The sequence below is a fragment of the Labrus mixtus genome, chromosome 4 (assembly GCF_963584025.1).
Source record: "Labrus mixtus chromosome 4, fLabMix1.1, whole genome shotgun sequence".
Classification (NCBI taxonomy): Eukaryota; Metazoa; Chordata; class Actinopteri; order Labriformes; family Labridae; genus Labrus; species Labrus mixtus.
Genome location: NC_083615.1, coordinates 5,629,762 through 5,642,319, shown reverse-complemented (window position 1 = coordinate 5,642,319; position 12,558 = coordinate 5,629,762). Strand labels below are relative to the sequence as shown.

Below are 12,558 nucleotides of genomic sequence, written 5' to 3'. Positions count from 1 at the left end.
AATAATAATAATAATAACAAGGGGAACACTGTGCAATGAAATGAAAATATAAATAAGTTTTCTTATTGCACTTATTATCTCTTATTGCACTTGAGGTTATTGCACACATATTTTTCACATTATGTAATTGCACTGTTTTTTGTTTTTAAGGTTAATATTGCACTCAACTGTCCATTTAGTCTGTGAGGTGTGGGGTGAAGTACTTCCGTCCCGTCTTAATGTCCTGTGCTACAAGTCTCACGGCAGCAGGGAAAAAGCTGTTATAGGTATTTAAAGCTTTAAATAACCAAATCGTTTGTGTTACAGCCATACCGTAGATATTAGGTTACACCCAAACATTGAGGATCAATAACTACAAGAGAGAGAGAGAGGGTGATATGTTTTTATGTTAACATCTGAAGTCATCTGAAATCATATTTATTTTGCATTATGCACAAAAATGTATAGAGAAGCACTTTATTTCAATTGAGATAAACTAAACACAATGCTTTATAATCTCTGAGAAAATGTCTCATACTCACTTACACAAGTACAATAATTACCTCGCACCACTGTGCCCACTCTTTGTGCCTATTTGTTTGGCTTTATCTACTTTTCAGTACAATTTGGGACTTCAAAAGTATGATCCACAATCCATGTGGGAGAAAGCCAGAACATTGGAGCTCCATGCAGGCTGGCACCTGATTCAAACCAGGTGTCAGCTTGCTGTGGAGCTTATATTACGAGCCAAGTTATTTTGTTTAAAGTTGACTAAATACTTGAATATGTGATGAAAAATATAAGCTCTATTTCAGTTTGAATTGAAGAATAAAGCATGATTAAACTATGCAATATATACAAATACTGCAGCATTTGAACATTTATTTATTTATTTAATATTTATTTCTTAATCATTCCTCACAAATTTGTGATGTTTTTGCAAAAATCATTTTACTTTGTTACAGTGAATGACTTTGTAGCATATTAAAATGTCATGAATTAATGAAAATGAATATCTTGAGCCCTAGGAAGTCTGCCCCCCCTCCCCCAATATTCTTACATACAAACCACTCCAAGATTTAGTTTACACACTGAATGTCATATGTTTACTGCTTCTGCCTATTTCTAATATATACTAATATGCAGTTTTGTTAAAAAAAAAAATTAAAGAGCATGATAGTGAGTCTAAATAGTACTTTCACTGCTTTGCTGTTTCTGGTGGTAGAAATTTATAATTTGAGTCTTGCCTACTTTGGAGTATCAGTACCACTCTGTCATCACTGATCACATATATACTGGTGTCACATTAAAAAAACTCAGAGCATGGTCACAAAATCATATCACGATCACTTTTTAGAAATGTATACAACTGGGCTATTATTTTAACAATGACAGCCTTGCGACGAGGATCTAAAGTTGAAGTTTAATCAAAGATTTTTTTTTTTTCACACAGCAAAATTAAATAGAACCAAATATAAAGAAACATTACACCGGCAAAGAGCGGTAAAGTTGCATAAAATATCTAAAATTTTCATGGCGAAGAATCTAATGAAATCCATGTCTTGATCTCAGGATTACCCAGTAAAGAAACCAGAACCACTGGGAGAGAGAGACAATGAGGCATTATTTAGATTGTGCACAATGTTCATGTTTTTAATGATGATACAAGCAGGTCACTAAGTAACAAGAAGCTCTTGTTTTTTAACTGATTTTGGATCTGTTTTTTTTTTTTCCGATTAATCAACTGTTTGTAAAGAATAAGTTAGCCACCTCTTCAACTTTCCTCCCTTCATATTAAATATCCATATATGTAAAACAAATACACACAGACACAAGGTAATAAATGTATAGCTGCCTCTAAAGTGTTGCAGCTTTCTTCTTCACAGCAGTAGAGAAGCTGAAATCAGCATGTGTTCCAAATATTTTATCCCAGTGGCTAAAATGTGGTGCAAAATTGGTGTTGGGTTTCTGATGATGCACATCGTGTTTGCTGGGCCCTCCATAGATGCCAAAGGGTATCAGACGTGATGTGGACCAGGGGAAATCATAGCCACAGTGATCTTCGATGGAAACGTAGACGTGCACCACCATGAAGGTCCATGTGGTGAGTAGGTGGCATCTCAGGACCACGGGATTCAGAGTGGTCCAGAAGCCTACAGTGACCAGCTCCCACCCACCGAGACACTGGGTGGCTAGAGCAAAGGGTGAGGAGTAGTTATGGTGGATGGCGTGGAAAGTGACATACAGCCAGCGGATCTTGTGATGTAACAGGTGCCAGATGAAGTACTGGAAGTCAAAGAGCAGAAGGTTGCCTATCACCCCGGCAGTCAGCTCCAGCAGGGATGGAGCCTGGTCCGGCAGGTCTAGCGGAGGCCTCCATACCCACTGGGCCACTGATGCTGGCAGCACGAGAAACATATGGTTGTAGAAGGTGACACCCGCACAGTGCAGCAGTGTAGAGGCTGTGGGACGTCGACCGGGTTGGATCTTGAATTGATCCACCCATGCCCATTTTTCACCCATTATGTCACAAAAAAGGAAAGGAAGGCAGAAGACAAAATATGAAGACACAGTCAGAACAATAGGGAAGAGTGGAGATCTCAAATAGTCTCTGTAATTGATCCGCAGGTTGTCCCACAGAGGCTGCAGCAAAGAGTCGTTACCTAAACATCTTATCCAAAGATCTATGCCCATGTATGCTGAATCCATCCTGAAGTCAAAATCAAAAAAAGTGGATAGCCGGATTTTTATTTTATTGTAGACGTTACAGCAAGAAGCTGCAGCTGGAAAAGACTGTGCCAAATGAGTGCTTGTGCTACTTTCTCACTGTGTGGTATCAAGTGACGCCTGGGTTCAACATTTCAACAAATTATTCATACACGTTGGTAAACAGGTAGCCTATATACAGAAGCTCTCAACATTTTCAATTTGGCAGTATAAAAGATTTTTTTTTTCGTTCTAAAATTTCCGTTAGTGTATGTCTCTGCTTAAGTTAAAAGTGTATCTGTCATTTTACAGATATATGAGAACATGTAAGAGACAAAAAGTCAGCACACAAATGTCTGGGCAGAAACAACAACAGCAAAGTCGTGTTGCTGTCGTTCACCTTTTACTGTGTTTAACTGTCGAGAGTGGCTCCTCGTTTGAGAACAAAATAGCCTACATTTAAATTCCAGCATTGTTCCAGTTACACTAATGGACAGTAGCCTACTAAAAATAAATAAATAAAAGATTAGAAGCGCTTAAAGTAAAAACAATATAGAATAAAATAAAAGGCCTAACATAACATGAAATATAGTTAAGATTACAGAAACCATTTTGATGTAAAAAAAACAAAAAACATTTTAGAACTTCAGCAGGCACCCTGTTGGTTTTCTGAGAGCTCCTATATTAAACTAAACTTTTATTAGTTTATAAAGCATTACATGACCTTGCACCAGACTACCTATCAGATATGATTGTAGTTTATGAACCACTACAGCCCATCAGATCCTCCAGTTCCTCTCTTTTAGTTGTTCCACAGAGCAGGACAAAAACCTTTGTAGAGGAGCTGAGAATATTGAGATTTTTAAACGCAGTCTTAAAACTCATTTATTCAGTCTGGCTTTAAATAGTGCTTTATATAAATTCAGATCTTAACATTATTCGATTGTCTTTTTTATCCTACTACAATTTTAAATATTCTTCTCCTATGTATTAATGTAAATATCTTATTGCTTTTATGTGTCGTATTTTATTTTTTTCATTTTTATACATATTTTTTTTAATTCTTATTGGTGTGCATTAGTCTCTCAATGATTAGTCTCTCAATGATTTTCGTCAATAACTTTTCTGCACTCTTGTAAAGCACTTTGAACTGCAATTTAATTTGTCTGAAGGTGCTATATAAATAAAGTTTGATTGATTGATTGATTGATTGATTGATTGATTGATTGATTGATTGAAAAAAACCAACAAAAAACCAACAATATTTTCACAAGCTTTTTTTGTTGATGTTCCGGAGCTTGCAATTTTCATTATATCACGTTTTTCATTAGACTTGGTAATATAATCAACATTTTCTTCAGAGCACCTCTAGCTCAGGCATTTTCTTTTTTTGCTTGGTTTTCCTAAAAATGTAGAAAAAGCTCCTGAATGTGTTTCTGTAATTGTTTTCCAAGGTAAAGAATGCAGTTTATGGTCTATGGATTTATTTACTGCTGTTTTCCAGTAGTAAGAACGCATGGTTATTTCACTGTTGTCCCGTGATGCTGCCCCCCCCCCTCCCCTCTGTATGTGTACGAAAGAGCGTCATATTACCGCGCATGCGCAGTTGCTTCAAAAAGGGACTACGTTTCCCTGAAGCACCTAACTGTGCAGTCACTTGACAGGTAACTAAAGCTGTTAAATCCATTTTGATACTTTTTTTATAAAGCCTTTAAGCTTATATTCGTATCAATAAACGGAATAATCATTCACCTGGACCCGTGTGTATTTGAGGTAATGTGTTATTCGAGTCTTTTGATCTAAAAGAAGCGATTTAGCTAGCATTAGCAAAACAATTCACATGACAAGAGAATGAAAGTTTATCTCACCAGTAGACTGCTATTCTTGTATTTTGCAAATAGTAAACAAAAGGTGTATTTGTGTATTATCAGGGAGGCAATGTCAGTGCTGACTAATAATTCATCCCTTTGGGTAAAACGTAACCAGGCCAGTTGCTTCCATGGTTATTTATTTCTAACCTTTAAAAAAGTCACATGACTTGAGTTATGATACAGGTCAAAGTTCATTTTATTGACCCTTAGATTGACAAATATTTTAAATCCATAACACTCCTTTTGTTTATAGAAATACTCATCATATCTTTACGTTTTCCATGGCTTTGATTTGTCCTATTTTCAAAAAAAGTAATAAAGTTCAACATTAATAATAATAATAATAATAATAATAATAATAAGATACAATAACAGATACATTGGACGAACCAGATGCATTGTTTAAGTGTTTTAGCAAGCGTGCTAGTTCTCAACACCTGTCCACAGGAGGCTTTAGAAAAGAAAACAATTAAGATAGGGAGGAAAGCGATAAAACAGAGAAAACAATAATGGGAGAATAAATCAATAGACTTAAACCGTAGAGCAAAGGCATCATGATCAAACAACAAACCAGTCAGAATCTATTCATGTGAGCACTGTTGTTTTGATTTCAGCAACTGTTTGAGTCCTCTGTTAAAAGCATTACTGTTGCTCTCTAGTTTTAAGCCAGTGGTGCAGAGAGCTCCAAAGTTTTGCCCCCTTTGCAGAGAAAGCAGACCAAAAGATGTCTTGTACATTGGGGACAAGACAATCACCGCCGATGGAGGCTCGTGTGACTGCCCTACGAGAGCTCTGACGCCTAATGGCTAATTCAGATAACAGTGGTGACACATGATTATTTACACATTTAAAAAAAACTGTTTAAGATTACTAAAATTCATAAAATTGTTTAAGGTGAAAAGGTTGTGTTTTTTTAAAATGCCGCAGTGATGCCATCTCATAGGTTTGTGGTCCATGACTTTTATTGTCTGCTTATATAAAGAAACAATCGGTTTTAATGTAGTTGGAGGAGTTTGGGACCATGATGTGATGCAATATGACAGATGTGAAAAAATCATTGCATGCATGTATAATTTGGCGGTTTGACATGAAATGTCCCTTCTAACAAAACGAAAACAAAAACATATTGAGCCAACGTTTTGAAGAAATATATCATATCTGCAAGTTTATTTGAATATGTTTTAATTTAGTTTTACACTACTACAAGGAGGAAAGGGGTCTGTTGGAGAATATCAGTCATGTTCAGTCGTTTTGTTTTTCTCACTTTAAGTCATCCTCCACTCAGCCTATCACACGAAGTCTTGTAGAAAGTAATCTCATTGTTTTGTTCAATTGTAGAATAAAAATAGCAGATGCAGCTCTTTAATCCGTGTCCCTCTAACCGTTCTGTTATTGTTTATCCCGTCTGTTATTAACAGTGATGGAGACTGGTGACGGAGAGAAGACAGGGGAATCAGAGCCTGGCGTTCATACTCAGCGGCTGTGTCGCTTCTTCTCTCAGGGAAGACACTGTAATTATGGGAAAAAATGCAGATTCCTACATATAAGAGATGATGACAACGTTAATGAGAAGAGCATTGGGACACCCAGTGGGGCAGATGTCACAACTTCAAACTCAGAGGTTATTGGAGGAGATGTTGGGAACAGGCCTCCTCCGACAATTAACAGCAGAGTCGCCCCTGCAGCTGGCCGTCGCCCGTGTCGCTTCTTTATGTCAGGGCACTGCACCATGGAAGACAGATGTCGTTTCTGGCATCCACCACAGTTACCCAGTGTGGACGGTGTGCATGTTGCAGACCATAACGCAAGACCTACGCAGAGGATGCCACCAGTACCCCGCCCCAGCACCCTTCAGGAGATCAAGCTGTGTGACCTCACAGAGGAGGCCTCAAAGCAGCTACGAGACACAGAGATCAAGCAGCTGAAAAAGCGTTTTCCCAAAGACCAGCTGATTGTTCAGGAACGAAGTGATGGAAAAATAACGTATTACAGGGCGGCTGTTGAGGCCACTGATCCAGACTGGGTAAACATTTTCTTCTTTCTCCTCTCGGACCCCCAAGAGGTTGGACCGAAAATCCATCCATTTAGTTCTCCTGTAATACTGTTCAGCTGAGTTTGAATCAACACATAAAAGCTAAGCTGATAGAATTACTTTATTGATCCCAAACTGGGAAATTGTGGCGTTACAGCAGCAGGTTGTCCAAACACACAATATGAGCAAAAAACACAATGTTAGCAAATTTAAACACAATATAATATTAACTACAAAGTAAATAAGCACTAAAAATATCAAAACTAAGAATGGGAATATATACAACCAGGATTTAAATAAACATTACTAGTATTAAATATGAAGATTAAATATGTAAGATTAAATGTAAATGTGCAAAAACAGAGTTGTAAATGGACAGTATTGACATAAGTTAAAGTGCATGACTGTAGACATATTATAAGCAGAAACTATACAATATAACGGCGAGTAGACAGCCAAATGAAGTGAACATGAGTGCAGGGATAATTTGTAAATTTAACATGTGCAGAACAGATTACAGTAAGGAGAGACAGATATTATCATGATGACAGTTCTCTGCTCGCAAGAGGTGAGCTGTTGTAGAGAGTTATGGAGTTATGGCCTTCGGTAAGAAAGATGGCATCTTCAGACAAATAGTTAATCAGTCAAATAGACAAAAAGAAGTAGACCTCCTTCTACTATGTCTTAACAGCACCACAGATCATAGAACTGTTAATAACTGAAGGATAACATGTTTGTTTTTAGATTAAATTAACCCCATGTTAACTATAGGATATAGGGTCAAACAATAACTAAACCTGTCTATCTTTGGAAGGGTAAAACAACCTGACTGAATAATCATTTGATATTTGTTAGCACTATTAATCCACCTGTAAGCTTAGTAATGGAGGCCATATTCCACATGTTTCTACTTAAAATGATTTATGAACCAATTTGTTTTATAGTTTGCTGAAAATGACTTTTCTCATCATCTGAATAAATACTAACTTTGAGTTTGAACTTGTAGCCCTTTGACCTTAAAGAAATCGACATCATGGTGAGCTTCCCAGACAATTACCCCCAAGAGGTAAAGATACCTGCTGACAATTACACTTAAGATTTTTGTAATATCCTATACACAAAAATGATTCTATACACGGAAAGAACATTTCCTTATCACCCTAATACATCTTCTTAGGTTTTCACGTTAGATATCCCATTGGACCAGGATCTGCCCTCAGTAATGGCAAGGTAAAAATGCATGTGCAGATTATGTGACCAGTTAATCATGAGTTTCTCTAGTTTTAAAATGTATTTTGCTCTCTGTCTCTACATAGTTACGTACAGCAAGCGTCCATGGAGTGGCTTCAAGCCAAACATGCAACCAATCAGCTTCTGGGAAAGGTGGAGCTGCTCTTCCGGCCTTTTCTTCGCTGGTTAGATCGTAGTCTGGAGAGACTGTTCACTGAAGGAGCCCGGCAGGTGACACTTCACGCTGCATGCATGTTATCCCTTTGAACTCACTGTAATGACTTTTAATTCCTGATAACAATATTTCTCTTTTTTCTTTTATTTGTGCAGTTGAAAAAAGATATTGATTTAGAAAAATCCGGACTGCAGTTTATAACGTATCAGGAGCTACAAGCAACCGTTTGTGAAAAATCGGGGAATGATCCTTCCTCTGACGCCGCTGATGCGAATCCAGACAATATGAATGGTGAAGGGGAATTGGAAAATGAAGACGACAAGGGAAGAGTGGAGGGAGTGAAACAAGAGGGTACAGGCATTGATGAGGGGCAGCAGCAGCAGGAGGATGAGGGGGCTAGTCATCTGGTGGAGAATATTAAGATCAGCGACCCCCGCAGAGGCACAGAGATGAAGCTGCTGGGACTGAGGCTGGGAGAGAACACGGCCACTTTGGTTGCTCAACAAATCACCGTTTGCCTTCAATGTAACAGGTGAAGACAATGAGAAAAAATGTCAGATATCCATGCCACACGTTGGCTTGTCTTTGTGTTATTAAAGCTTTGCCTTTTGTGCCTGCAGGTGTAAGGTAACTGCAGACCTGACGCTGACTGGAAGGACACCTTGCGCAGCTCAGTGTGAAAAGTGCAGCGCGAGCATCAATGCTGCGTACAGGCCCTGCATGCTGCACCATTACAGCGACGTCCTGGGATACCTGGACCTCCACAATGCTGCGCCCGTTGACCTCGTGCTCCAGGAATGTGACCTCTCTGTGGGCTGCCTCAGCTGCTCCCAGGAGGGTCCTGTGCAGGTGATGAACGCAGCGTCACATCTGTTTTGTGTGTAATGTAAAATCCAGTAACTGAATTATGTCTCAATAATATGATCGCTGCCTTTCTCTCCAAACGCTTTGTCTTTATTTTTCATCAGAGTGTTTCCTATGGCCACACGAAGGAGTTAAATTGTGAACACTGCCACAGCAAACTCAGCATTCTTGCAGAGAGCACAAGATTTCAGTACATCCAGCCACGCACCAACAGAACAGGTCAGAACTCACCCATCGAAGAGATCAGGTTAAAGATCATTAACAATGAGCTGTTTGAGTTTTCTGTCCGACCTGTGTTTACTGACATTGCTACCGGTATTTACAACTTTACAAACCGCATGAGAAGCCTTTAATCATGAGCATTTGTACTTATTCACATGTCACATTCCTCACTCTTACCAGACTTGAACAAACCAGAAATGTACATGTCTTTTTTTTTTTTTTTTTTGTTGATTTTGCAGGTCCAAGTTCTGGTGCTGTATATTATAAGTCGATAAGAGATCCCGCTGTCCAAAAGGGGAAGCCGCTTCCAGAAAAAGGAGTATGTAAACATTACAAACAGAGCCACCGCTGGTTGAGGTATGATCATTACTGTCTTTTATCAGCTGTGGAATCCTGACACGGAGAAAGAATGTACATGAACATGTGTGTCACTGGCTGCTCTCAGGTTTCCCTGCTGTGGCCGGGCTTACCCCTGTGATGTGTGCCACGACGAGGACCAGGACCATCCCATGGAACTGGCCACCCGGATGATCTGTGGCTACTGTGCCAAAGAACAGGTGATACCATAGAGTGCCACATGACATGTCACAACATAACATTTCAAACATGGGGCTCATGACATTTATGTTCATACGTATAATTTCACAAGTGCAGCAAAAATGTGTTAAAATGATCATTATTATCTCTACGTGTTATGGAAATGTATCCGTGTAGTTGTTTACATCGAGTACAGAAATTCTGCATATAGAAATAAGATCAAGGCATGATCAAGTATTTTTTAGACAAGACCTCAAGACCTTTAAATGTTTTGGTGTTCACAGCTTTTCTTGATTTGTTCAGTTCATTCCTTTATTAAAAAGTACAAGATGTGGTTCCAGCTTTAAGCAGGAATGGAAGAGGTGGATAATAGACTTTGAAGCATTAATAAAATAGTTGGAAACTGATCTCCATTGTCTCCATGTATTTTTGTATTCTTGCAGCCTTACGCCAATGGAAAGCCCTGCGTCAGCTGTGGAAGCATGATGACGAGAGGCACACGCACCAGCCACTGGGAGGGAGGACTGGGATGCAGAAACAAAGTCAAAATGAGCAGGTACATAGAACAACATTAGTGGTAGAAATGTTTCTTCTTCCATTAAAAAAAAAAAAAAAAAAAAAAAAAAAAATGTTTCATGCAGTGGTTCAAAAAGATAACAAGTTGTTTGTCTTTCTCTTCAGAAATGATCGACACAAATATGCAAACACCAACAAAACGATTTCAAGGAAGGCAGCCGGTGACAAGAAGTAGAAGCGAAGATGATTAGAGCGGCGTTTTTTTTAAAAAAGACATCATTTGATACATGATTTCAGTGAAATTTTGAAATAAACCAACAAATCATTTTGTAATGATTAATCAGTGTGATAAGTGTTCATGTTTTCATCTGATATTTCAAGTCTTGTTGATTTTAGAGGGGGAGAAGTGGAGGACATGTGATTTAAATCGAAGAATTCGACAGGAAAGACGATTATTGGAGAAGAAGGAAGACATGCAGGTTACTGAATTAGGACAAAAAGTGTATTCAAAATAACCTGGTGAAAGTAAAAAAGAAAAGCAAGACGTCCTGAGTCGTCCTCTATGAAAGGAGAACAGACAGAGAGACTAAGCGATTTTCAGCAAGCTGAAATAAACTGTTGCTTCTAGGTTGAATACAACTCAGATTAGAAAACAGAACTGTGTTTCATATTTCACTTTTTAAAAATGATTCCAAATAAATATATGACCTTTCACTGGTTGATAAACAGTCTACAGCGTTTTAATGTGGTATGTCTAATGCATGTTAACAAACAGTGCTAATCTTCCTCTGAGGGTCTTGTTATTGGTATTGAGCTGCTGGAGAGAGAAAAAAATATGCAAGTCAGTACAGATTGAGAGAAAGGTCCCTTCTGTTCGACGTGCTCTATATAAAGGCTTTACCTTGTCTTGATGTGAGACTTGCAGCTGAAAACCTTCAGGAACATGCTGAACATCAGCAGGCAGACATTTCTGCAGCTGCTGCCCTCCAGGGCCTCGGACCGTCTGCTGCAGCCGCTCTGGGATTATTTGCTTCTGCACCACCTTCCGCTCATCTCATCTCCTTTCTTTCCTGTCCTGCTCGCCTTCTCCAGCTATTTCTTCTTCAGTGTACCTTTTGCTGTGCTGGACCTATTAGGTGAAAGAGTGCATTTATTCCATCAGTACAAGATCCAACCAGACAGGCAGCCAACAGTAGGGATGATGGCAAAGGGCCTCACGACAGCGCTGTATAACCACATTTTCTTTGTTCTGCCAGCTGTAGTTATCGGAATGTTCTTCCTGCCTGCACCAACACTGCCTCAGGTTGCTCCGACTGTGTATGAGGTTTTCATTGATGGACTGGCTGTGCTTCTCCTCTTTGACACTCAGTACTTTATTTGGCATTTCATACATCACAAGCATCCACAGCTGTACCGCTGGATCCATGCAGTCCACCATGAATACATAGCTCCCTTCTCCTGGTCCTCTGAGCAGCTCAGCATCCCAGAGCTGTTGACTATCGGATTCTGGAGCAACCTGGACACAATTCTTTTGAGGTGCCACCCGCTGACCACATGGTGCATCACAGTTTTCAGTATCTGGATGTCTGTGGAGGACCACATAGGCTATGACCTGCCATGGACACTAAACCACCTGGTGCCTTTCGGTCTGCTCGGCGGTGCACCAGCTCATGACATGCACCACCAGAAGCCCAGCAGTAACTTTGCTCCTTTTTTCAGCCACTGGGACAGAATCTTTGGCACAGCTGTTCCTCTGAAGAAAAAAAAGGAAATAAACAAAAGTGAATAAAAAATACCCTCTGTAAATACTGCATGTTGTTTTTCACTGTCACTTTCCCATCTATTATTTGTAATCATTTCATCGTTATTGCAAGTATTCAGTCTTATTTTTGTTGCTCATTTTCATTTGTGAGGCTGCCAACAATAAAAGTTCTTGTAAAAAAAGAAAGTGTTTTATCAATCAATCATTTCATGCAAATCAAATGCAATTCAAAGTGCTTTACAGTGACTGGAAAAAATAAACATGAAATAGTGATGAAACATGGTACAAACAAAAATGAATTTAGAAGTAGAGAAGAAGTAGCAGTAGAGAGACTAATGCACACCAATAGGAATAAAGAATATGCAGTTAAAACAATAAAAAAGGTAAAGGGTTAAGAGTTAGAAGTAAAAGATTAACAAAAATATAAATAGTTGAGATAATAAGAGAGTAAAGATAAAGAGTTAAAATAGTAAAATAAATAAAAACACTATTAATGTTTCAGTAAAATTACTGTCTCTTTAAGAAAAAAACATTTATATTTGCGTTAAATGAATTAAATCCATGTTAATCCTGACATATTCAACACATTATTCTCCATGTGGAACATGTGCACAATCCAAATTGTCGAGTCATTCCAGTGAAGAAACCAGCAGGAACTAGTTAG

General features: G+C 38.6%; 3 protein-coding genes across 3 annotated transcripts; 2 read left to right on the top strand and 1 right to left on the bottom strand.

Annotated features, from left to right (window-relative positions):
• Positions 1 to 1,535: 1,535 nt before the first annotated feature.
• ch25hl1.2 (cholesterol 25-hydroxylase like 1, tandem duplicate 2) lies at positions 1,536 to 2,747 on the bottom strand. Its single transcript, XM_061037129.1, has one exon. It carries the CDS (start codon positions 2,686 to 2,688, stop codon positions 1,837 to 1,839), a length of 852 nt encoding a protein of 283 aa, XP_060893112.1. The 5' UTR covers positions 2,689 to 2,747; the 3' UTR covers positions 1,536 to 1,836.
• Positions 2,748 to 4,304: 1,557 nt separating this feature from the next.
• Positions 4,305 to 10,846, top strand: si:dkey-24l11.2 (uncharacterized protein LOC100034462 homolog). Its single transcript, XM_061035341.1, has 12 exons — positions 4,305 to 4,458; positions 5,975 to 6,579; positions 7,595 to 7,654; positions 7,766 to 7,818; positions 7,905 to 8,049; positions 8,149 to 8,525; positions 8,614 to 8,842; positions 8,962 to 9,076; positions 9,319 to 9,436; positions 9,525 to 9,636; positions 10,060 to 10,172; positions 10,298 to 10,846. Exons 2-12 carry the CDS (start codon positions 5,977 to 5,979, stop codon positions 10,365 to 10,367), a joined length of 1,995 nt encoding a protein of 664 aa, XP_060891324.1. The 5' UTR covers positions 4,305 to 4,458; positions 5,975 to 5,976; the 3' UTR covers positions 10,368 to 10,846.
• A 143-nt stretch (positions 10,847 to 10,989) lies between these two features.
• ch25hl1.1 (cholesterol 25-hydroxylase like 1, tandem duplicate 1) lies at positions 10,990 to 12,091 on the top strand. The gene has a single exon (XM_061035342.1). It carries the CDS (start codon positions 11,076 to 11,078, stop codon positions 11,919 to 11,921), a length of 846 nt encoding a protein of 281 aa, XP_060891325.1. The 5' UTR covers positions 10,990 to 11,075; the 3' UTR covers positions 11,922 to 12,091.
• The last annotated feature ends 467 nt before the right edge of the window (positions 12,092 to 12,558 follow it).